Source organism: Aotus nancymaae, unplaced genomic scaffold (assembly GCF_030222135.1).
Source record: "Aotus nancymaae isolate 86718 unplaced genomic scaffold, 86718_ANA_hifiasm-v0.15.2.pri h1tg000030l, whole genome shotgun sequence".
Classification (NCBI taxonomy): Eukaryota; Metazoa; Chordata; class Mammalia; order Primates; family Aotidae; genus Aotus; species Aotus nancymaae.
The window spans coordinates 23554415-23579299 of NW_026988443.1; the positions used below are offsets into that span (position 1 = coordinate 23554415).

The 24885-nt window shown below is 42.1% G+C and overlaps 1 protein-coding gene across 2 annotated transcripts in view; it reads left to right on the forward strand.

The window, feature by feature from the left end:
• Window positions 1-512: 512 nt before the first annotated feature.
• The window catches only part of TANGO6 (transport and golgi organization 6 homolog), a 242417-nt gene continuing 218044 nt past the window's right edge, over window positions 513-24885 (forward strand). For both annotated transcript variants that reach the window (XR_010344863.1, XM_064383227.1), the window contains exons 1-6: window positions 513-627; window positions 12021-12661; window positions 15322-15438; window positions 18804-18945; window positions 22542-22678; window positions 24641-24803. Coding sequence is in view for 1 of the 2 variants with exons in the window: in XM_064383227.1 (XP_064239297.1) it covers window positions 531-627; window positions 12021-12661; window positions 15322-15438; window positions 18804-18945; window positions 22542-22678; window positions 24641-24803 (1297 nt within the window). In the remaining variant the exon portion in view is untranslated. The remainder of the gene's footprint in view (window positions 628-12020; window positions 12662-15321; window positions 15439-18803; window positions 18946-22541; window positions 22679-24640; window positions 24804-24885) is intronic.

Here is a 24885-nt window from a genome sequence, read left to right on the forward strand (position 1 = left end):
TTTTTTAGTAGAGACGGGGTTTCACCATGTTAGCCAGGTTGGTCTCGAACTCCTGATCTGAAGTGATCTACCCGCCAGCCTCCCAAAGTGTTGGGATTACAGGCGTGAGCCACTGCGCCCAGTCTGAATATTGTTTTTCTTACCCATACTTCACTGTAAGCGGATGTATCTGTCTGCTTCATTATGTCTGCCCGTGTTGAGTACCTGAGTATTTTCATATTGTAAAATAGATTCTTTCATGATAAATTACTTCTCTCTTCCTTCTTTACATAGTAGTTAATCATACTGAGCTTCGGAAACTGTGTGCGTGGGCAGATTGTGTTAGCCATTTTTGGGTTCCCTCAGACTCTGGACTAAGCCCGGACAGAAAAAAAACGTGAAGGCGGCGTTCTCGACCGATTTGGCCCCGCCCCACGCTGTGGGCCCCTCCCCATAGTGCGCCCAGCGCCTTCTGCCACACTCAACATGGCGGCGGCGGAGCCGTGCCGTGGCGTCTGAGGGAGTTGCGAACGTCGCGTTCCACTCCAGTCATGGCGGCTTCGGGACAGGACGTTGGCAACGCGGCTCAGGAGATATGCAGTTTGGATCGGATTTTGGAGGCATTGAAGCTGCTGCTGAGCCCGGGAGGTGAGAGGACGCATCTCGGCGCCGGGCTGGACCCGGGACTCTCAAGGGGCGCCCGGCTTCTGGGGCTGCCCTGCCTCCCGTAGCGTGCGCCCCTTAGGCTCGCCCCAGGACCCTCTGCCCGCTGCTGGGGGCTTTGAGCAGTGTCTCTGCCCGTCCTCATTACATCTTTGAGGAAACTGAGGCTCAAGGAGGGCGCTGGATCCGTTGACTGCTGCTATTAGACAACATCTCTTGAGCACTTGCCTCGTGCTGGGCTCTGTCAGGCGCCTTGGGGGCGTTATTTCATTCGGTCCTTACTGCAGCGCTCTTGGGAAGGGTATCTGGACCTAGCTCTTGAGAGGGTCGGGCGCCCGCGACATAGAACGTGTGAGGTCTCTGCCGCGTGAGGGCGCAGGGACCAGTGTGGATCCTTGAGATGTGTAAAAAATGCTAAGCAGCCCAGAAATTGGAAGCAGTGACATTTGAAATGGATTTGGGGAGAGTATTTAGGGGTTTCCAGTCGCTTTTAATCTTTGTGGTGCGTGGACAGTTGTTTCCCAATCTAGAATCTGAAGGGACGTTGGAGTGGTTGAGGCTGCCACTCCTTTTACGACTGAGAACACCCGAGGCTCACTGAAGAGATTAAGTGACCTGTTCAAGATCACTTGGTCAAATTAGGGGCAGAACACGGACCTAGGCCCGAGATCTACTGAACACCCCTCTCAGAATCAGACAAATTCTTCAGTGTAGAGGCTCTGATGTTATCTGGAGCTTTTGGAAAGGACGTAGGAGATAGAGCTCTACTTATCATTGGGGTGTATATTTGGGGGAAGTGATCTGTAGAAGTAGCAAGGGCAGACGAAAGGCCAAGGGGGATCACTTCCTAGTCTCAGATTTTATACTCAAAACTGTAAAAATTTCTGCAAACATTACACCATACCAGTGGGAATTGAACACAGGTTATTAATATTAGTAAATGAGTGCCTACTGAGTGTCAGTCCCCATAGTAGGCTGTTTACATTTTATTTATTTATTTATTTATTTGAGACAGAGCCTTGCTCTGTTGCCCAGACTAGAGTGCGGTGGCATGATCTTGGCTCACTGCAACCTCCACCTCCCGGTTTCAAGCAATTCTTCTGCCTCAGCCTCCCAAGTAGCTGGGATTACAGGCACCTGCCACTGTGCCCGGCTAATTTTTGTATTTGTATTTGTATTTTTTTTTAAGACGGGGTTTCACCATGTTGGTCAGGCTGGTCTTGAACTCCCGACCTCAGGTAATCCGCCCGCCTTGGCCTCCAAAGTGCTTGGATTACAGGCATGAGCCACTGCGCCTGGCCAATTTATGTATTTTTAGTAGAGACGGGGTTTTACCATCTTGGCCAACCTGGTCTTGAATTCCTGATCTTGTGATCCACCTGCATTGACCTCCCAAAATGCTTGGATTACAAGTGTGAGCCACCGCACCTGGCCTACATATACATTATTTAATCCTCATAACCATCCCCTGAGATCAGTACTCTTGTATTCCATTTCTTTAGATGAAGGAACCAAGGTTCAGGTACATTGGAAGTTACCCAATGTCAGACTAGTAAGTGGCAGAATTTGAATTTAGGTCCTTTCCACTAAAAGTATGGTAAATATATTACATTGTCTCAAGAGTCCGACTGCAAAATAGAATTTTAAGTTGCTAATCGAGAGATCACTTGTCTTGCAACTGCAACTCTTTTTTTTTTTTGAGACGGAGTCTCACTCTGTTGACCAGGCTGGAATGCAGTGGCGTTCACTGCAACTTCTGCTTCCCAGGTTCAAGTTGTTCTCCTGCCTCAGACTCCTGAGTAGCTGGGATTACAGGCATGTGCCACCTCGCCCAGCTACTTTTTGTATTTTTAGTAGAGACGGGTTTTCGCCATGTTGGCCAGGCTGGTCTCAAACTCCTGACCTTAAGTGATCTGCCTGCCTTGGCCTCCCAAAGTGCTGGGATTACAGGTGTGAGCCACTACGTCTGGCCTGCAACTCTCTATAATATGACTGAGAACAAGTTTAAATAAGCAAAAATCCTGGAAGTAATCATCTATCACAAAATACACATATTAAGCTTCATTTATAGAAGACTCTAATCTCTATGAGTATGTGATGCAGTACATATATATGTACTCACTTAAGTTACAGAAATTCAAGCATTCCTATTTGAAAAAGAATTAGTGTGTAAAATTATATTATTTTGTGCATGTAGTCTGTTATGTATTATATGAATCTGTCTGCTATTTGATCATATTAGCTGCTGAGAGAATTTAAAATATCTGTAGTGGCTGGGTGAGGTGGATCATACCTGTAATCCCAGCACTCTGGGAGGCTTAGGCAGGAGCCCAGAAGTTTGAGACCAGACTGGGCAACATAGTGAAACTCTGTTTCTACAAAAAATAAAAAAAATTGGCCAGGACTGGTACTACACACCTGTGGTTCCAGCTACTGGGGAGGCTGAGATGGGAGGATTGCTTGAACCTGGAGGTCCAGGTCTAGGCTGCAGTGAGCCATGGTTATACTAGTGCACTCCAGCCTGGGTGACAGAGTAAGACCCTGTTTTGTTTTGTTTTTGAGACAGAGTCTCACTCCGTCACCCAGGCTGGAGTGCAGTGGCGTGATCTTGACTCACTGAAACCCCCACCTCCCAGGTTCAAGCAGTTCTCATGCCTCAGCCTCCCTTTTACCATGTTGGCCAGGCTGTCTCAAACTCCTGACCTCAGGTGATCTGCCCACCTCAACCTCCCAAAGTGCTAGGATTACAGGCTTGAGGCACCATGCCCAACTGAGAAGTCAGCTGGATTTTCGTATCTGCTTCTCCAGTCTGTCATGATAGGTGGTTTTGATTGAAGTACATGAAGAAAACCTAGACTCACATAGATATGTAGTTGGAAAGGAAGGAGAGTTCAATCACCTTTTCAGATAATTATGTCTATTCTTTTGTACAATTCTAAAACTCAACAAGATAATCTCTGCATGAATTGTGTGAGGGAAAAAAATGAAGAGAAATTCAACAAGAGGTAGTATTTTTTTTTTTTTTTGAGACAAGAGTTTCGCTCTTGTTGCCCAGGCTGGAGTGTAATGGTGCCATCTCGGCTCACCGCAACCTCCTTCTCCCAGATTCAAACGATTCTCTTGCCTCAGCCTCCCGAGTAGCTGGCATTATAGGCATGTGCCACCATGCCTGGTTTATTTTGCATTTTTTAGTAGCGATGGGGTTTCTCCATGTTGAACTCCCGACCTCAGGTGATCTGCCTGCCTCGGCCTCCCAAAGTGCTGGGATTACAGGCATGAGCCACCACGCCAGGCAAGAGGTAATATCTTAAAGGTTTGTTGCAATATAAAATCAGAACTCATATCAATACACCTTTCATACTCAGTACACTCTTGAGAATGTAAAAGGCGCATCATGACTTAGTATTATTATGAAATGGTTTTGACCTTGCAGAGCCCCTGAGAGGGTCTTGGGAATCCCCTGGCAAGCCAGGTCTCCATAGCATACATACTGAGACCTGCTATTTTATGGAAATGTCTCCATTTCTAAGTAAATATTATTTTCATCACCAGTAGAGGGCAGAGTAGACTACTTCATTAAAGGGGCTCCTGTAAAACTTCACTGAGAGCTTTTGTTTTAGATCACTTTCTTTGTGTTCCATGTTTGGGTTCAAAGATCTTATGTCACTGGAAGTCATTTAGAGGTTGGTTAGTGATCTTAATGGTTAGTGGCAACAAGAGGGAAGTAACACTCATTTCCATTTGAGGTATACATTAGCCAAAGGAACCAGATATTCCTGCCAGTGGGTCAGAACACTTGCACTGGAAAGTCCTAGAATATTGCAGATTTCTTACTTTTCTGTTCTCATTATTTTTATTATTTTTGTCTGTTTGTTTTTGTTTTTAAGGTGTCATTCAAATGTTCTTATTACTTTTAAAGGATATTATTGTTTCTCTCTCTGTCTCTCTGTTTCTCTCTCCCTCTTTTAAATAGAGACAGGATCTCCTATGTTGTCCAGCCTGGAGTACAGTGGCTATTCATAGACATGATCATAGTACACTACAGCCTCACTTCTGGGCTCAGGTGATGCTTCTACCTCAGCCTCCCAACTACATGCATGTCACTGTGCCAGCTTTCCTTTTTCCTTTTTTTTAAAAAATAGAAGCAGTTAATGTTTACTATAGGAAAGATTTTTTAAACGTAGAGAAGCCAAAAGAAGAAAATTAAAATTACCTTAATCTCACTACCCAGAGGTATCACTACTAGCAATTCAGAAAATATTATTTTTCCTTTTTACAAAAATGATCTCATATGCCACATACTGTTTTATAACCCTAAAATAACTTTTAGTGCAGAGACAATACATATTTATTGTTAAAAAAAAAAAATTAAAACTATAATTAGGTAAAAAGAAAAATCCCACCTTTAACCCTACCACCCAGAGATCATCACTGTTAAAACCTCGAGGTATTAAAACTTTGAGACCCTTTTCTCTGTATATAAACATGACTATATTTTAATATAGTTAGAATCATTCTGTTCCTTTATTGACCAGTTTTCAGAATAATAAATTAGTGTCTTAGCAACCTCCAAAGGTAGCCAATGAAGTGATCTTTTTTGTTGTATTATGAATCATACATTTTATGTATTTGATGTTTCAATTATTGTATTTCTTGTTCTTAATGATTAAATTTCCCATTTTTGGCCAGTGGTAACCATTTCAGATTGGCTCTTGGACTTTCTGACAAGACCATGGTAATCTTTGATCACCTCCTTGCTCTCAAACAGAAGATATCTCAGGTTCATCTTATGTATTTCCTGCCCCATTTTTGAAAACAATTCTCTCTTAGGAGAAGTGACATTTAGAAATCACAATGTGGGCACAGGATATTCGTTGCTATTGAAATTATTGGCTGGGTGCAGTGGCTCATGCCTATAATCCCAGCATTTTGGGAGGCCGAGGTGGGTGGATTACTTGAGATCTGGAGTTCGAGACCAGCTTGGTCAACATGGCGAAACCCCATCTCTGCTAAAAATACAAAAATTAGCCAGGCCTGGTGACACACACCCATAATCCCAGCTACTCCGGAGTCTGAGGCAGGAGAATTGCTTGAGCCCGGGAGGTGGAGGTTTCAGTGAGCCAAGACTGTGCCACTGCACTCCAGCCTAGGCGACAGAGTGAGACTCCATCTCAAAAAAAAAAAAAAAAAAGGAATTATCGTTGGCTGGGTGTGGTGGCTCACACCTGTAATCCCAGCCCTTTGGGAGGCTGAAGTGGGCTGATTGTTTGAGTCCAAGAGTTCAAGACCAGCCTGGACTACATAGTAAAACACTGTCTACCAAAAATACAGAAATTAGCTGGGCATGGTGCCACATGCTGGTGGTCTCTGCTACTTGGGAGGCTGACAGGAGGATCAGCTGAGCCCAGGAGTTTGAGGCTGCAGTGCACTATGGTTATACCACTGCACACCAGCCTGGGTGACAGAGTGATGCCCTGTCTCAAAAAAAAAAAAGAAGAAAAGGAAAAAGGAATTGTCATTGCTTTCAGACTTTTTGAAGGATTAGAGCCAGGAAATACATGGATTTTTAGAAGATGAAAATAAGTCTGGAGTTCTTACCAGTATTTCCAATTGAAGTGAAATATTATGAGATTTTTTTAAATTTTATAAATTTTTTCTAACATTTCATTATGAAACTTTGAAATTATGCAACTAGCTGGGTGCTGTGGCTCACACCTGTAATCCCAGCACTATGGTAGGCCAATGCAGGCAGATCACGAGGTCAGGAGTTTGAGACCAGCCTTGCCAACATAGTGAAACCCTGTCTCTACTAAAAATACAAAAAATTAACTGGGCTTGGTGGCAGGCACCTATAATCCCAGCTACTCAGGAGGCTGAGGCAGGAGAATCACTTGAACCCTGGAGGCGGAGGTTGCAGTGAGCCAAGATCGTGCCATTGCACTCCAGCTGAGGCAGCAGTATGAGACTGTCTCAAAAAAAAAAAAAAAAAAGAAATTTTGAAGCTTACAGAAAAGTTGAAAAGCTTTTACAGTGAAGATACCGTGACCTTCATTCTACAGTTAACAATTTTACTGTAATTGCTCTATCACATATTTGTCTACCTACCTATTCTTTTATCCTATATTTTATATATTTGGTTTTTTTTTTTGGTTTTTTTTTTTTTTCAGAGATGGGGTTTTACTATGTTGGTCAGGCTGGTCTTGAACTCTTGATCTCATGTGATCCACCTGTCTTGGCCTCCCAAAGTGATGGGATTACAGGCATGATCCACAGTGTCCAGCCTGTATTTCTTTTATCTGAGAATATTGCTTCCTGCTGAAATTAATGTATTTACTTATGTATGTACATATATATATCCATACATATATAAATATGTAATCACACATTATATAAAATGTATAATCACACAATACATACTTATACATATCTATAATATTGTCAAAGAACAAATCCAACATTACCACTACAAACCCATTGTTTAAGGGGTTTTTGTTTGGTTGCTTTTTGTTCTCAGGATATACAAAATCCTATATTTCAAGTCTCTTAAAATAATTTTCTGTGTGGTTATGCTGCTAACTTAATATAGAGTAGGAGTCAGTAAACTTTTTCTCTGAAGGACTAGATAGTAAATATTTTGAGCTTTGCAGCCCATATGGTCTCCGTTGTAACTACTCAGCTCTGCCACTGTATCTCAAAAGCAGCCATAGACTGTATGTAAATGGGCATAACTGTATTCCAGTGAAACCTTATTCATGAAAACAGTTGCTGGACCAGATTTAAACTGCAGATCATAGTTTGGTGACCTTTGGCATAGACCACAGAATATGGTTCATTGGTTCATTTGTTTGTTTTTGATTTTAATAATTGTTTTGCATTTTCCTTTTGCCTTAATTTTTTTAACTATGAAAAACAGCTGTTGGGTTCTAAAACTAATAAAATTAGATACAGTTATCCATGTTTCCTCCCCTGCTCTCTCCCTCTGTCTGTAGATGACTTATTTTAGTTAGTTTTAATTTATTCTTTCATAGCTTCTTTTTTGAAAAGATACGCAAGTAATACATGGTTTCATATTTATCCTATTTTTACACAAAAGGTAGCATACTATATATAGTTTTTTCTGCATCTGTTTTTTTTCTTTTGTGAGATGGAGTTTCACTTTTGTTGCCTAGACTGGAGTGCAGTGGTGTGATCTCAACTCACTGTAAACTCTGCCTCCTGGTTTCAAGCTATTCTCCTGCCTCAGCCTCCTGAGTAGCTGGGATTACAGGCATGTGCCACCATGCCCGACTAATTTTGTATTTTTAGTAGAGATGGGGTTTATCCGTGTTGGTCAAGCTGGTCTCAAACTTCTGACTGCAGGTGATCTCCCTGCCTCGGCCTCCCAAAGTGCTGGGATTACAGGTGTGAACCACTGTGCCTGGCCACATTTTACTTTTTTAACTTAATGTCTTAGAGATTGTTATACAGTTATAAATCTTATAACTTGTAACTTATAACTTAGAGATCATTATAAGTCTTCCTTTTACTCTTTTATAGCTGCACAATTTATTCAGCCAGTTCACTACTAGTGGACGTTTGCATTGTTTTCAAATCTTTTGCTAATTTAAGAAGTACTACAATGAATAGGCTTGTAAATATATCATTTTGCATTTTTTGCCTGTGTATCTATAGGATAGATTCCTAAAAGTGAGATTGCTGGGCCAAAGGGAAATGCCTATGTAATTTTGCTAGATATTGCCAAATTTATCTCCTTGGGGATGTACTGTTTTAGTTCCTACCAACAATGTATGAGAGTGTGTGTTTCCTCACAGACTTGCTACAGAATGTGTTATAAAACTTTTGGATTTTGGCCAGTTTGATAGATGGAAAGTGATATTTCAGTATAGTTTTAATTTACTTTTCTCTTGTTATGAGTAAGATTGATCATATGTTCATGTTTAAGGGCCATTTGCATTTTTTTCTATAAACTCTTTTGCTCATGTAGTGTTTTATACTCTTTCTTCACATTAGAATGTATTATGAACATGCCATTAAATAATGTTCAACATCATTTAATAGCTAGAAAATATTCCATTATTTATTCATTCAACAACAATTTATTAAACAGCTTTTACTTGTCAGACTTTGTTCCAGGCAAAGAGAATACAGCAGTGAACAAAACAAATTAATGTCCTTGTTTTCAAGGTGCTTTGATTCTAGTTGGTAGAAAGACAATAAACAATAAACAAAATAAGTACTTCACATACATATAGTATGTTAGATACAATTAGACCATAGTTTACTCAACAAACCTATGTTATTGGACATGCATTTCTACTTTTACACTATTATAAATCATGCAGTGTTGGAAATAGTTATTAATTACATTTTGATTCCTTTTAATTTGTTTCTTAGAAGGCATATTAGCTTTAGATTTGAGGTCTGTTGCTTCTATTTATATTTTCAAAAACAATTTTTTTAGTTTATTTGATCTGGCTGCATGTCCATATATATTTTCAATTTTTTATTATGTTTTCTAAACAAATAGAAAAGTTGATGGCCAGGTGCAGTAGCTCATGCCTGTAATCCCAACACTTTGGGGAGGCTAAGGTGGGAGGATTGCTTGAGCCCAGGAGGTCAAGACCAGCCTGGGCAACATAGTGAGACCCCCACATCTCTACAAAAGATGAAAAAATTAGTCAAGTAGGGTGATATGCTCCTGTGGTCCCACCTACTTGAGAGACTGAGATGGGAGGATTGCTTGATCCCAGGAAGTCAAAGGTACAGTGAGTTGTGATTGCGTCACTGCACTCCAGCCTGGGTGATAGAGCGAGACTCCCATCTCAAAAAGAAAAAGAAAAAAAGAAAAGTTGAAAGAATTATATGGCAGACACCCTTATACACATTGTTTAGATTCCACGATTTACATTTTTGTATATTTGCTTTATCACATTTCTATCCATCTATCCATCCATCAATTCATGGTTTGTTTTTTTTTTTGATGCATTCCAGGTAAGTTGCAGATATCACTACATTTTATCCCTAAACACTTCAGAATTATAACATTAACTAGAGTTTAATATTTATTTGGATTTTTTTGTAGTTTGTTCATTTGTTTCAGGTAAAATTTATATACAGTGAAATGCACAGAGAATACATATATCATTCAGTGAGTTTTAAAAATGCATGTACTTGGCTGAGGCATGAGAATCCCGTGAACCCACGAGGCAGGGGTTGCAGTGATCTGAGATCATGCCACTACACTACAGCCTAGGTGACAGAGCGAGATTCTGTCTCTAAAAAATAAAAGCATGTACTTTTGTAATTGAAACCCCTGTCAAAATACATATTATTACGTCCAGGTGAGAAAAGGAAAAGATATGCATCATTACTATTATCCCAGAAAGTTCGTTTCTGCCCTTTCATAGTCATTTCCCACTCCTACTCCCCTAGAGACAACTGGTTCTGGGTTTTTTTTTTTTTTTTTTTTGAGGCAGAGTTTCGCTCTTGTTACCCAGGCTGGAGTGCAATGGCGCGATCTCGGCTCACCGCAACCTCTGTCTCCTGGGTTCAGGCAATTCTCCTGCCTCAGCCTCCTGAGTAGCTGGGATTACAGGCATGCGCCACCATGCCCAGCTAATTTTTTGTATTTTTAGTAGAGACGGGGTTTCACCATGTTGACCAGGTTGGTCTCGATCTCTTGACCTCGTGATCCACCTGCCTTGGCCTCCCAAAGTGCTGGGATTACAGGCGTTAGCCACCGCGCCCGGCCCTCAGTTTGAAATCTTATAATTTCTTTTTTGACCATAGATTATTTAGAAATACATTATTTAATTTCCAAACATTTGAGGCTTTTTGGATGTTTTGTTAATACTTTCTGTATTAATACCATGTGGTCGGAGAACATACTCCATAGGAAACAGGTATCTATTGAAAATACATATTCTGGGGGGAATGATGTGGTTAAACTAATCTGTTTGAGCCCTATTACCATATTTTGTGATCTTCCTCACTGGAACATAAGTTCCACAAGGAAAGAGGCTTTGTTCTGTTTTTTTGTTGTTACTGTTTTTAGTTTTCAAGACTGGGTCTTGCTCTGTCACCCAGGCTGGAATGCAGTGGCACAGTCTCAGCTTACTGCAACCTTGACTTCCTGGGCTCAAGCAATCCTCTCACAGCCTTCTGAGTAGCTGGGACTACAGGCATGTACCACCATACCCAGCTGATTCTTTTAATTTTTTTAGATACAGGGTCTCACTATGTTGCCCAGGCTGTTGAAATCCTGGGCTTAAGCAACCATCCCACCTTGACCTCCCAAAGTTCTGGGATTACCAGCATGAGCTACCGTGCCTGACCAGAGCCTTTGTTCTATTCAGTGCTTTTTTTTTCCCTCAAGACGGTGTCTTGCTCTGTTGCGCAGGCTGGAGTGCAATGGTGCGATCTCACCTCACTGCAACTTCCGCCTCCTAGGTTCAAGCAATTCTCCTGCCTCAGCCTCCCGAGTAGCTGGGATTACAGGTGCGCGCCACCATGCCCAACTAATTTTGTTGTATTTTTAATAGAGGCAGGGTTTCACCATGTTGGCTAGGCTGGTCTTGAACTCCTGACCTTGTGATCTGCCCACCTCAGCCTCCCAGAGTGCTGGGATTATAGGCGTGAGCCACTGTGTCCAGCCCTCTGTTCAGTGCTTTATCCCCAGCACCTAGAACAGCTGGACCGAATGAATGTTTTATGGTAAAACAGCTTCTAAATTTCTGTTCTGGCTACAATTTAAGCCCAGTGAGATGATTAAGACCTGGTCTCTGCCCTCAAAACATGTGGGGAATAGAAACAAACTAGATGAAGTATAATATGTTAGGACACTACTCCAATTACATGCAAAGTGCTGTGGGAAAGCAGAAAATGTGGTCTTAAATTCTTCATGGCCGGGCGCGGTGGCTCAAGCCTGTAATCCCAGCACTTTGGGAGGCCAAGGTGGGTGGATCACGAGGTCAAGAGATCGAGACCGTCCTGGTCAACATGGTGAAACCCCGTCTCTACTAAAAATACAAAAATTAGCTGGGTATGGTGGCGCATACCTGTAATCCCAGCTACTCAGGAGGCTGAGGCAGGAGAATTGCCTGAACCCAGGAGGCGGAGGTTGCGGTGAGCCAAGATCGCACCATTGCACTCCAGCCTGCGTAACAAGAGAGAAACTCATCTCAAAAAAAAAAAAAAAAAAAAAATTCTTAATAAGCTGGGGTGGTACCCCTGGGGGAGGCTTTCCAGGGCCAGTGATGGCGGAGCCAGGCCACTGAAGAGGAACTGGAGTACGCAGGGCATTCCACAGGGAGAAGTACAGTTTGATTTCTATGTATATAATCTCTCCTTTCTTTTCTTTTTTTTTTTTTCTTCAAAAGGATCAGGCTCAAGTTCACTACAGGTCACAAAACATGATGTCTTGTTGGCTACTTTAAAATCTAACCTGTCTGCTTTGGAGGACAAGTTTCTGAAGGATCCTCAGTGGAAGAAACTGAAACTCCTAAGAGATGAAATTGCTGATAAGGCAGAATGGCCACAAAACTCTGTAGATGTCACTTGGAGCGTTACCTCTCAAACCTTGTTGTTGCTTTTGTGCTTAAAAGAAACCATGATCCGCCTTGCAGCTAATTTCAATCCAGGTAAACCCAACCCCAGGACTCCGGAAGTTGCTCCTGCCCTGAGCCCCGATGCACTTAGTATCTCACAGCAGAAGACTGTCCAGTTCGTTTTGCAGTTTGTAGTGACCTTGGGCATCTGCCCCTATCTCATGCCTGGTGTTGGAGTCCCTTTGAGATACAGAACTGAGTTTGGTGCCGTCGTTCAAGACGTGGTATGTCTCGATGCTGCCCCTGATGCAACTCGGAGACTGTACACCAGCTGCAGGGCCCTTCTGAACGTTGCTCAGCACACATCACTGGGGAGCTTGATATTCTGCCACCATTTTGGGGATATTGCAGCAGGTCTGTGCCAACTGGGATTCTGCCCAACCAAAAGCAAACTACTAACACCTGCAGAAGAGGTAAAATTGAGAAAGAGAGAGATTGTGTGTGTGTGAATATGTGTATAGTTTCATGGATAGCTGTTATAAAAGACAACTCTTAGTTCTTCAGAACTGGTTATGCCAAAGCATGTCCAATGGATAAATGAATCTTTTGGGGGTGGGTGGAGGTTTCATTTATTGGGTGCTTGTCCCTTGCACGCCTGTAGAGTCCATTTCACCTGTCCCTTGCCATTTTTGGAAACAGCTATTGCAGGCTGTTTCTTTGAGCATCTGTTTCTTCTATAAAGTGTGTACCAGGCCAGGCACGGTAGCGCATGCCTGTAATCCTAGCACTTTGGGAGGCTGGGGCGAGTGGATCACTTGAGATCGGGAGTTTGAAACCAGCCTGACCAACATGGAAAAACCCTATCTCTACTAAAAATACAAAATTAGCTGGCTGTGGTGGTGCATCCCAGCTACTCGGGAGGCTGAATCTCTTGAACCCGGGAGGCAGAGGTTGCAGTGAGCCAACATTGCGCCATTGCACTCCAGCCTGGGCAACAAGAGCGAAACTCCATCTAAAAAAAAATATGTGTATCATAATACCTGCCTCGGAAGGTGGTCATAAGGATTAAGGATAATGTGTGTCAAATATCTGGCCCAATCTCTAGTAGTGCTCATATAATTACTACTAATATTAGTATCATGGCTCCCTCATTAAATGCATGGGAGGATTAAATGAGATAACATATGTAGAGCACCTGGTACACTACATAACTCTGTCAATGTCCATTATTAGGTGTTAGGGGTATATGCCCATTTTTTGCTGTCACTTAGTCAAGTAAGCAGTTGAGCATCCAGACTACAGAAGTTGCTGTGGAGATCATAGAAGCATAAGACATGGTCCTTTTCTTCAAATAACTCACACACTGATTGGGAAGATAAGACTTACTGGCATGACATAGCAGGAATCACTACTCCTCCATGAGAGGACCACTGGCATCAGCATAGGGACTAGCCAGCAGAAGCTGTTGAGATGTAAATGTCTCAAGGGTCAGTACGACTCCCATGTACAGTGATTCCCCAGCCTCCACAGCCAGATTTCACAATGTTCTTGTTTCTCTGTCACCTGCCTGTGTCACCCTTGTCCTTGTTCCTTTTCTCTTCTCTCTCCTGCCTACATTCATAAACATTTGCCTAAAAACCACTATCATCCAAATGTTGGCATAAAATTCTGAGCTCCCCGGGGCCTTTATGTGATAGGAGCAGAGTGCCCCCTCTTTCCGGCAGGGTTATGCATGATTGACACTTCTAGCAGCACCTCCTGCCTGCACTTCCCTGAGGTAATGGGACCTGGTTGACAGGTCTTATTACTGTTACTGAGGCTAAGTTGTTCCCAGGATCTCAGGAGGAGAGATAACTGAAAAGAGACACACAGAGAGAACCAAGTAGGAAGGCAGGAGAAGGAGTTGACAGAGGGGAAACAACACTGGGTGTACTTTATGAAGCTGGACAAAGTCCCATCAATATCTGTGTTCTAAGTTGCACCTATACCCCAATGTGTGAATCGGTAATGGGCAGGACCCTGAGTGACTCTGAGCAGTAATCACCAAGGAGGACTGTACTGTTAGGGCTCAAGAGTACCCCAAAATCATACCCCTCTTTGCTACCCAAGTTCCAAATGAATTAAAAGAGAGTTAAGAAGAGTAAGAGATGTTCATCTCTCTTACTCATAAAGGCAAGATTGGAGGATACAGCTTATAGGTGGAGACAAATTTTTCTTTTTTTTTTTTATTTGTTATTATTATTTTTTGAGGTGGAGCTTTGCTGTGTTGCCCAGGCTGGAGTGCAGTGGCACAATCTCAGTTCACTGCAACCTCTGCCTCCTGGGTTCCAAAGATACTCCTGCCTCAGCCTCCTGAGTAACTGGGATTATAGGCATGCACCACCACACCCAGCTTATTTATTTATGAGATGAAGTCTTGCTCTGTCACCCAGGCTGGAGTGTAGTGGTGCAATCTTGACTCACTGTAACCTCTGCCTCCCAGGTTCAAGCAATTCTCATGCCTCAGCCTCGTAAGTAGCTGAAATTACAGGTACACACCACCACACCCAGCTAATTTTTCTATTTTTAGTAGAGACGGGGTTTTGCCATGTTGGCCAGGCCAGTCTCAAACTCCTGACCTCAGGTGATCCATCCACCTAAGCCTCCCAAAGTGCTGGGATTACAGGCATGAGCCACCGCACCTGGCAGGAGACAGATCTTTCTGAAAGTTCTCTCCAGAATTAAACACTCTCACTACTCACCCATTTTAAGGAGCACTGGAAAACTGCAGTGCCTTCTGCAGGGGATAGGCCTCTGAAAAATATCCAGCACAAAAGAGCAGAACAAAATGTGCAGTCACTCTCAAAAGACAGAAGAGGAACGAGCTGAGAGATGCATGCTAAAACCAGCCAACAAGTGAGTTTACGCCACCCTAAGCAATAAGATCAGTCTCATAACTTGCCCAGAAGAGCGAGATGCAGAGAGGGCCAGGAATGTTTTAGAGTATCTTCCCCCATGTGGAAGGAAATTGAGAGAGGATAGAAGCCTTCCTTCCTCTCCTCTCACAGGTATCCCTGTACAGTGTTGTAAAACATTACTTTCTATTGTCTGCCTGGTTTGAATTCCACTAAAGCCAAGTGCTTCCTTCTTTTAGGTTCTAACTGAAGAGGAGAGAACCCTATCCAGGGGGGCCTTGAGAGACATGTTGGATCAAGTCTATCAGCCCTTAGCAGTCAGGGAACTACTTATCCTCCAAGGAGGACCACCTCAGGTACTCAGGCCTGGGCACTCTTAGGGGTGACTCATTAATAATAATGTATGTGATATGCTGCCTTCTTCTGGAAAATTAGATAACTTTAGCTCCCTATTTAATGATCTAGTTGAGCCTTATTTTATCTTTTAGATCATAAAACGATACTTATAAAACTAAATGACACTGACCCTTAGGATAATTTAAAAGACCTTTTCTCTTTCTTTTTTTTTTTTTTTTTTTTTTTGAGATGGATTCTCGGTCTGTCTTCCAGACTGAGTGCAGTGGCTCGATCTTGGCTCACTGCAACCTTCACCTCCTGGGTTCACGCTATTCTCCTGCCTCAGCCTCCTGAGTAGCTGGGATTACAGGTGCACGCTGCCAGGCCCAGCTAATTTTTGTATTTTTTTTTTTTAGTAGAGATGGGGTTTCACCATTTTGGTCAGGCTGGTCTTGAACTCCTGACCTCATGATCAGCCCGCCTCGGCCTCCCAAAGTGCTGGGATTGTAGGCATGAGCCACTGCGCCTGGCTTCTTTTTTTTTTTTTTTTAGAGATGGAGTCTTGCACTGTTGCCCGGCTGGAGTGCAATGGTGCAATCTCAGCTCACTGCAACCTCCGCTTCGCAGGTTCACGTGATTCTCCTGCCTCAGCCTCCCGAGTAGCTGGGATTACGTGTGCACACCACCACACCTAGCTAATTTTTTGTATTTTTAGTAGAGACGGGGTTTTACTATGTTGGCCAGACTGATCTCGAACTCCTGACCTCATGATCCGCCCGCCTCTGCCTCCCAAAGTGCAGGGATTACATGCATGAGCCACCGTGCCCGGCAAAAAGACCTTTTCCCTAATGGAATGATGGACACTTTTCCCAAGAATATTATGATCACTTTTTTAAAGACTTATGGCAGTTTTATGCAAGATATATTTTACTCATTCTGAAGCTGGATCTTTTTTTTTTTTTTTTAACTAAAATTTGACTGTTTGACAAAATGTTCTTTCAGCAGAAGTATCTGGACACTTCAATTCTTTGAATGGATTATGTATTTGAAGTCAAGAAATTAAAACCAGAGATCTTATTGGTGCTATTCTTAATTACTTTGTTTGAAAACATATAGTAGTATATATTCTACTAGGGATAAGATAGTTTCTTTGTTTTCTTAAAAATAATGTTTATCTGAAATGATTTAATTTGATGATATAGCTGGAATTGTTTGTTTACTTTTAGTACCTACATTTTCATTATGAATCTAGGTGTGTAAAGAGTGAGGAGCCAGCCAGGCACCATGGCTCACACAGGTAAACCCAGTACTTTGGGAGGTTGAGGCAGGAGGATCACTTGAGGTCAGGAGTTTGAGGCCAACCTGGGCAACATAGCAAAACCCCCATCTCTACAAAAGATAAAAAATAAAAAACTAGCCACGTGTGGTCGTGTGCACCTGTAGCCCCAGCTACTCTGGAGGCTGAGGTGGGAGGATTCCTCAGGCCCAGAAAGTTGAGGCTGCAGTGAGCTGTGATCGGGCCACTGCACTTCAGCTTGGGCAACAGAGTGAGACCTTGTCTTAGAAAAGGAAAAGAGTAAGGAGCCAAGGGAATTAGCTATAGGTCAGGAGCAAGGACCAGCTGAAGCTGGCTGCAAAGGCATCTGCTAATTGAGTAATTTTTGTCTCATCTTACTTCCATCAGGCCTCTCCGGGATTCAACCCCAATGTGCAGATATTTGAATTTGTAAACCTTGCCATTCTTCAGGTTTCTTACCCATAAGATAGGGATAATCACAATGCCTTCCTTGAAGTCCCTTTTGAGATTATATGGGAGTTACGCTGTGCCGGGCACATCATAATCCTCTCAGTAAATGGTAATAATTCAGTAAAAGAGAGAGGACAAGAGAGTTGGGATGAAATATTTCTGTTACTAATTTTGATGCTTACATACTTAAGTGCAATGGTTGACAGCAACATGATTAATGTTCTAGCCCAAAATAAGGGCTAGAATATTAAAACTGAGGCCAGGTGTGGTGGCTCATGCCTGTAATCCCAGTACTTTGGGAGGCTGAGGAGGGAGGATCACCTGAAGTTGGGAATTTGTGACCAGCCTGACCAACAAGGAGAAACCCTGTCTCTACTAAAAATACAAAATTAGCTGGGCATGGTGGTGTATGCCTGTATCCCAGCTACTCAGGAGGCGAGTCAGGAGAATCATTTGAACCTGGGAGACGGAGGTTAGGGTGAGCGGAGATCATGCCACTGCACTGCAGCCTGGGCAACAAGAGGGAAATTCCATCTCAAAAACAAAACAAACAAACAAAACTGCAGCACCTTCTGCAGGGGATAGGCCTCTGAAAAATACCTAGCAAGAAAAAGCAGAACCGAATGTGCAGTCACTCTCAAAAGACAGAAGAGGAATGAGCTGAGAGGTGCATGCCAAAACCAGCCAATAAGTGAGTTTATTCCACCCTCAGCAATAAGGGACACCAAGTCTGTTTATTCACAGTGGCTCCACAGAACTCCCAGAAAGAAACCCTTGAAGAAATCCAACTCTTTCTTGCAGATCAGACTGGGGCAGAAAAGAAATAAAAAAGAAATCCATCTCTTTCTTGGAACTATGTCACAGGAATCAGATTTGCTAAGGCCACAGAGGCAAGGGCTAGAGTGCTCCCTCCCTGTTGTGAACCACCCTCTTAGTGGCAAATACGTTCATAAGGATCTTCCTTGGAAGCTGGATTTAATTGTCAGGGCTACGGTCAGAGATTGGTTGCATTAACTTAGTATTCCCAAGATCTATGTTTTAATCACTGATGCAAATGTCTGTTTCTGAGTTTGAAATTTCATTGATTTTTCACTGTTTTTTACTTTCTTAAAAATAATGCGAAAGAAGGTTTTGTAAAGTTTTTTTTTAAAGGAAAGAATGTTGCTCTTTTGAAGTCTGTATAGCACATTGTTCATTGTCAATATGACTCAGCACTTTAAAAAAATGTCTAGCCTGGCTTGACAGCTGACGCCTGTAATCCCAGAACTTTGGGAGGCCGAGGTGGATGGATCACCTGAGGTCAGGAGTTCAAGACCAGCCTGGCCAACATGGTCAATTCCCCTCTCTACTAAAAATGCAAAAAGTAGCTTGGCATCGTGGCACGTGCCTGTAATCTCAACTCCTCAGAAGGCTGAGGCAAGAGAATTGCTTGAACCTGGGAGGCAGAGGTTGCAGTGAGCCAAGATCATTCTACTGCACTCCAGCCTGGGTGACAAGAGTGAAACTCCTTCTCTAAATAAATAAATATTACACATCATAACTATTTCTTTTTTTTTTTTTACAGGCATGAGCCACCGTGCCTGGCCGTCGTGTCTATTTCAGTGACATTCAGAATTCACACCTTCTTCTTTTTCTCAGTCCTGTACAGATGTGAAGACACAGCTGAGGTGTCGGGCCCCAGCTTGGCTTCGGCGTCTGTGTGGACAGCTGCTCTCTGAAAGGTTAATGAGACCTAATGGTGTTCAGGCAGTAGTCCGGGGCATTTTGGAAGGAGCAGGTGGTAAGAAATAAAATGTTTCTGTGATTTTGATATCCATTTTCCTTTGAGTCAGAGTCTGAGGTGAATTATTGGTCTTTAATATTTACCTTTAAAACCTGACTGAAACAAAACTGTGTCCTTGCAGGGACTGAACAGGTTAAACTTAAAGGCCCTTAATGAGCTTCTTTTCCAAAGAAACTAGTTCTCTTGCTCTTTCCCTAAAATAGTTTGTGATACACAGCCTATTTTATTGAATAATATTGTAAGCCACTTCAAATAATTTGTAATATCGGAGGAAAACATTACACAGAAAGTTGAAGTAAAAACCCTAGAGTAAATGCTAAATAAAGCCAGATGTGGGCTGGATGTGGTGGCTCATACCTGCACTTTGGGAGGCTGAGGCAGGTAGATCACTTGAGGTCAGGAGTTCAAGACCAGCCTAGGCAACATGGTGAATCCCCATCTCTACTAAAATACAAAAATTAGCCAGACGTGGTCATGGCAGACGCCTAATCCCAGCTACTTGGGAGGCTGGGGCAGGAGAATCACTTGAACCCGGGAGGTGGAGGTTGCAGTGAGCCAAGATGGTGCCACTATACTCCAGCCTAGGTTACAGAGTGAGACTCTGTCTCAAAAATAATAATAATAAAACCAGGTATGATGGGTCACACCTGTAATCCCAGCACTTTGGGAAGCTGAGGCAGAAGGACTGTCTGAGATCAGGAGTTCAAGACCAGCCTGGGCAACATAGCAAGACTCTGTCACTACAAAAAATAAAAAAATAAGCCAGGTATGGTGGTGCCCGCCTGTGGTCCCAGCTACTTGGGAGGCTAAGGCAGCAGGAGCGCTTGAGCCCAGGAGTTCAAGGCTGCAGTGGGCCATGATCATGGCACTGCATTCCAGCCTGGGCAGAAAAAGCAAGACCCTGTCTCAAAAAAAAAAAAAAAAGTGAAATGTAAAATAGTTTTCTTGAAGCCAGAAATACCTTTGAGATGCAAACTTTGGGATGAAGTTTTACAGTCATTTCCCCAATTTATATTATCTAAGTCCTCATTAATAGGAAAAAAAATAATAATGCTAAACATGGTAGTAGTTTTTAATTTATATTTTTTGTTTTATTTTTTAGACAAAATTAGACATGTACAATCATTTAAAGTCAAATAATTCTGTGAGGCTTATAGTGAGAAATAGCAGTCCTTGGCACCATTCCAATCCATTTCCCATCTCTAGAAGCAAATACTTTGAACTCTCAGTGAGTTTTTTCTGGTATTTATCTCTGTATTTCTTTTTTTTTTTTTAAACAGAGTTTCACTATTGTCACTCAGGCTGGAGTGCAATGGCGCAATCTCAGCTCACTGCAGCCTCCACCTCCTGGGTTCAAGGGATTCTCCTACCTCAACCTCCCAAGTAGCTGGGATTACAGGCATGTGCCACCACACCCAGCTAATTTCGTATTTTTAAAAGAGATGAAGTTTCACCACGTTGGTCAGGCTGGTCTTGAACTCCTGACCTCAGGTGATCCACCCACCTCGCCCTCCCAAAGTGCTGAGATTACAAGCATGAGCCACCATGCCCGGCCCCTATATTTCTAACTAATATATGGGAATTTGTAATTTTTCAGTTTTAGACATCGTATATCTACTTCTCACATGTGTGGAAGAGGATCTTACTCTTTTATATCACTGCCATAATTCCCCCAAGTACATTTTTATTTTCCCATCTCCTTAACATATTTATATTTCAGTTTTGGTTAGATCAGTATTCAGTGTTTATATTAGTGTAACTGTAATTATTATTTACATTGAGCTATGTTGTATATTATGATTACTTGCTTTTTTTACATAATCTTTTGTACTTCCTGGAGTTAATCTTTTTTTGTTTGTCTGATTAGTTTTCTATATGTTTATCTCTAATCTTTTCTCAAGCTCTTCCTCTTTTGTTTAAATCTCCTTTTAATACACTCAAAAACATCAGATAGATAGGCTGGGCACCGTGTCTCATGTCTATAATCCCAACACTTTGGGAGGCCAAGGCAGGTAGATCACTTGAGCTCAGGAGTTCAAGACCAGCCTAGGCAACATGGCGAAACCCTATTTCTACCAAAAATACAAAAATTAGCTGGGTGTGGTGGTGCACACTTGTGGTCCCAGCTACTCAGGAGGCTGAGGTGGGAGGATTGTTGGAGCCCTGGAAGTTACGGTTTTAGTGAACCGAATTCACTAAACTCGGTTCCCCCTACTCCTTTCTGGTGGTTCTTGCCCCAGGCTTTGGTATTTTCCTCACACATTCGTGTATCATACTCTACCAAAGGCCTGAGAGAGAACCCCTCTGTAGATCTTTGGAACTCTGTGTAACTTCCTCTTCTCTGGTATTTTGCCTTGAAAATTCCAGCTGCGTTGGCCTCCCTGAACCCTGAACTATGTTTATTCCACTCAGTAAGATGTCAGGCTTCATTTGGGCTACTCCTACTATTGCCTGAAAACTCTCTCCAGGTCATGAACGAGGGCAGTCATCAGGCTCACTTTCTTTGCTTCCCTTCTCTCAGGGATCAGTGTCCTGGGCTGCTATTGCCCATTGTCTGGAAACCATTCTTTATATATTTTGTCCAATTTTATAATTGCTTAAGATGGTAAAGTAATTCTGGTCCCTGTCACTCTATGACTGTGGTTTAAGACAGTTTAAATTAAATGATACATATAAGGAGACAGAATAATAATAATAGTAATAAACATAGTGAAGCTAGTATTCCATATATATGAATAATATCATTATAGTGACTAAGTGCTAGTTTTTCTCTGAATTTCCCAGAAACTAGCATCAAAAGGAAAATATAGGCTGGGCATGGTGGCTCATGCCTGTAATCCTAGCACTTTGGAGGCCAAGGCAGGCAGATCACCTGAGGTCAGAAGTTCACCAGCCTGGCCAACATGGCAAAACCCTGTCTCTACTAAAAATAAAAAAAAAATTAGCTGAGCATGGTGGTGTGTGCCTGTAATCCCAGCTACTCGGGAGGCTGAGGCAAGAGAATCGCTTGAACCCAGAAGGCAGAGGTTGCAGTGAACTGAGATCATGCCACTGCACTCTAGCCTGGGCAACAGGGAGACTCCGACTCAAAATAAATAAATAAGAAATAAAAAACATAAAAAGGAAAGTATAGGCCGGGCGCGGTGGCTCAAGCCTGTAATCCCAGCACTTTGGGAGGCCGAGGCGGGTGGATCACGAGGTCAAGAGATCAAGACCATCCTAGTAAACATGGTGAAACCCCGTCTCTACTAAAAATACAAAAATTAGCTGGGCACGGTGGCGCGTGCCTGTAATCCCAGCTACTCAGGAGGCTGAGGCAGGAGAATTGCCTGAACCCAGGAGGCGGAGGTTGCGGTGAGCCGAGATCGCGCCATTGCACTCCAGCCTGGGTAACAAGAGCGAAACTCCGTCTGAAAAAAAAAAAAAAAAAAAACAGGAAAGTATAGAGGGGCAGATTATATTATAGAAAAAGAAAACTATTTTCAATAGAGAAGATGAATGCATTTTATCCTAAATTTTAAGACAAATTTGTTATATGGGACCTTCTGTGGGGAACTGCTATGAGCTTCTGACATCTCTCTCCATTGTGCCAGCGGGGGCAGCTGGTGGAAGTGATGCTGAGGCGATGGCTGCTGACTGGAAGAAGTGTGACCTGATCGCAAAGATTTTGGCCTCTTGTCCCCAGCAGTCTCTTTCATCAGAGAGTTACTACAAGGACATCTGTCCCCAGGTAAGTCATTTTGTTTCTGTTCACCATTTGACGGTTATCTGCTTATGTACAGAAAGAGGACTTTTAATGTTCCTCTAATATTGAGGTAAAAGCAGTATAATATTTAAGTTTATTGTTTAGTGAGGAGCTTTCTTAATAAATGAATCAAATCCTGTGGAAGAGACTGACATAATTGTTCAGTTTAAGAATGATTCACGGGCGTGGTGGCTCACGCCTGTAATCCCAGCATTTTGGAAGGCTGAGGTGGGCGGATCACCAGGTCAGGAGTTAGACCAGCCTGGCCAACATGGCGAAACTCCATCTCTACTAAAAATACAAAAAATTAGCTAGGGATGGCGGCACCTGTCTGTAATCCCAGCTACTCAGGAGGCTGAGGCAGGAGAATTGCTTGAACCTGGAAGATGGAGGTTGCAATGAGCTGATATCGCCACTGCACTCCAGCCTGGAGACAGACTCTGTCTCAAAAAAAAAAAAAAAAAAAGAATACTTCATCACTATTGAATGATTGAATGATTGGCCCAGCTTGCTCTCAGAGCTAGAATACAAAACTCAAGTTTCATCTTGTTCATTATCTTTTCTATGTGTTTTTAATTAATTTTTAAAAGTAGATGTTAAATAAACAAGGTAAATTAACGTGGCAAACAATTTAAAAAGCATAAAAGAGTAAACCGAAAAGTAAGTCTCCCTTCCATTCCTGTTCTCTAGTCCCTCAGAGGTAGTCACCTGTTAAGAATTTCTTGTTTATTTTCCAGAGATATTCTGTGTATTATGCATATACCATCATATGTGTATATGTTAAGATATGTGTGTATGCAAATACATGTTAATACACACATATATTAACATATACACATATAATGGTAAAATTAATGCTAATTTTTATCTAAATGATAACATGCAGCATGCCCTCTTTCATTTTGCTTTTCTTCACTGCTAGTGTACTTTGGCCAAGCGCAGTGGCTCACACCTGTAATCCTAGCACTTTAGGAGGCCCAGGCGGGCAGAACACTTGAGGTCAAGAGTTCGAGACCAGCTTGGCCAACATTGAGAAACCCCCGTCTCTACTAAAAATACAAAAATTTGCTAGGCGTAGTGGCATGTGCCTGTAGTCCTAGCTACTTGGGAAGCTGAGAGAGAAGAATTGCTTGAACCCGGGAGGCAGAGGTTGCAGTAAGCTGAGATCACACCCATGCACTCCAGCCTAGGTGAAGGAGCGAGACTCCATCTGAAAAAAAAAAAATAGTGTACCTTGGAGATTATTTCATTCATTTTCATGGATACATGGTATTTCATCATATTAATGTACTATATTTAACCAGCCTGCTGTTAATGGACATTTGAGTTGCTTCCGTTCTTTTTCTGAAAAATTACACTGCAGTTAATATCCATGTCTTTGTACATACCTACCAGTATTACCATAGGAAAAATTCCTAGAATTTAAATTATTGATTCAAAGGTTATATGTGTTTAAATTTTTGATTGATATGCTTTATGTACCTCTTTTCACACATTTTTACCCACACAATGTGTTACAAAGCTTTTTGATCTTTGCTAAACTGACAGATGAAAAATGCAGAAGGAGTTTTCTTAATACTCCCTAAGAGTATGCCTAAAATGAGCCTGTATTTTATAAATTTGATAAAATTATTTAATAAAAACACTGCCTCCAGCCTGGGTAACAAGAGCGAAACTCTGTCTCAAAAAATAAAAATAAAAAAAATAAAAACACTGCAAGTATGAGGCGAGGGCAAAAAAATTTTTTTAATTAAAAATAAAAACACCTCCTGTTCAGCTCTCATACCTTTGTTACTGCGTATGTTAAACTAAGAAAACAATTCTGTTGAATCAGTGTTATTGAAGTAAGTTTATTTTTCGGCTTAAAGAAATTCCTCCTTTTTCTTTTTAGTTAATGTCATATTCCATGCAAAGAACTGGTATTTACTTTTTGCAGTTTTTTTGTAGGTTCTGGATTTATTTCACTTTCAAGATAAATTGACAGCACGACAATTTCAGAGAGTTGCTACCACTACCTTTATAACTTTGTCAAGAGAACGCCCACAATTGACAGCAAAGTATTTGCTCCAGCCAGTGTTAGCTCCTCTTCATCGATGTTTGAACATAGCAGGTAAAGGAGGAAGTGTGGTGGTGGGTGTGCCTCTAAAGACCTTCTTCAGTATTTTATGTTTAAATAATTTAAATTTGTGTTA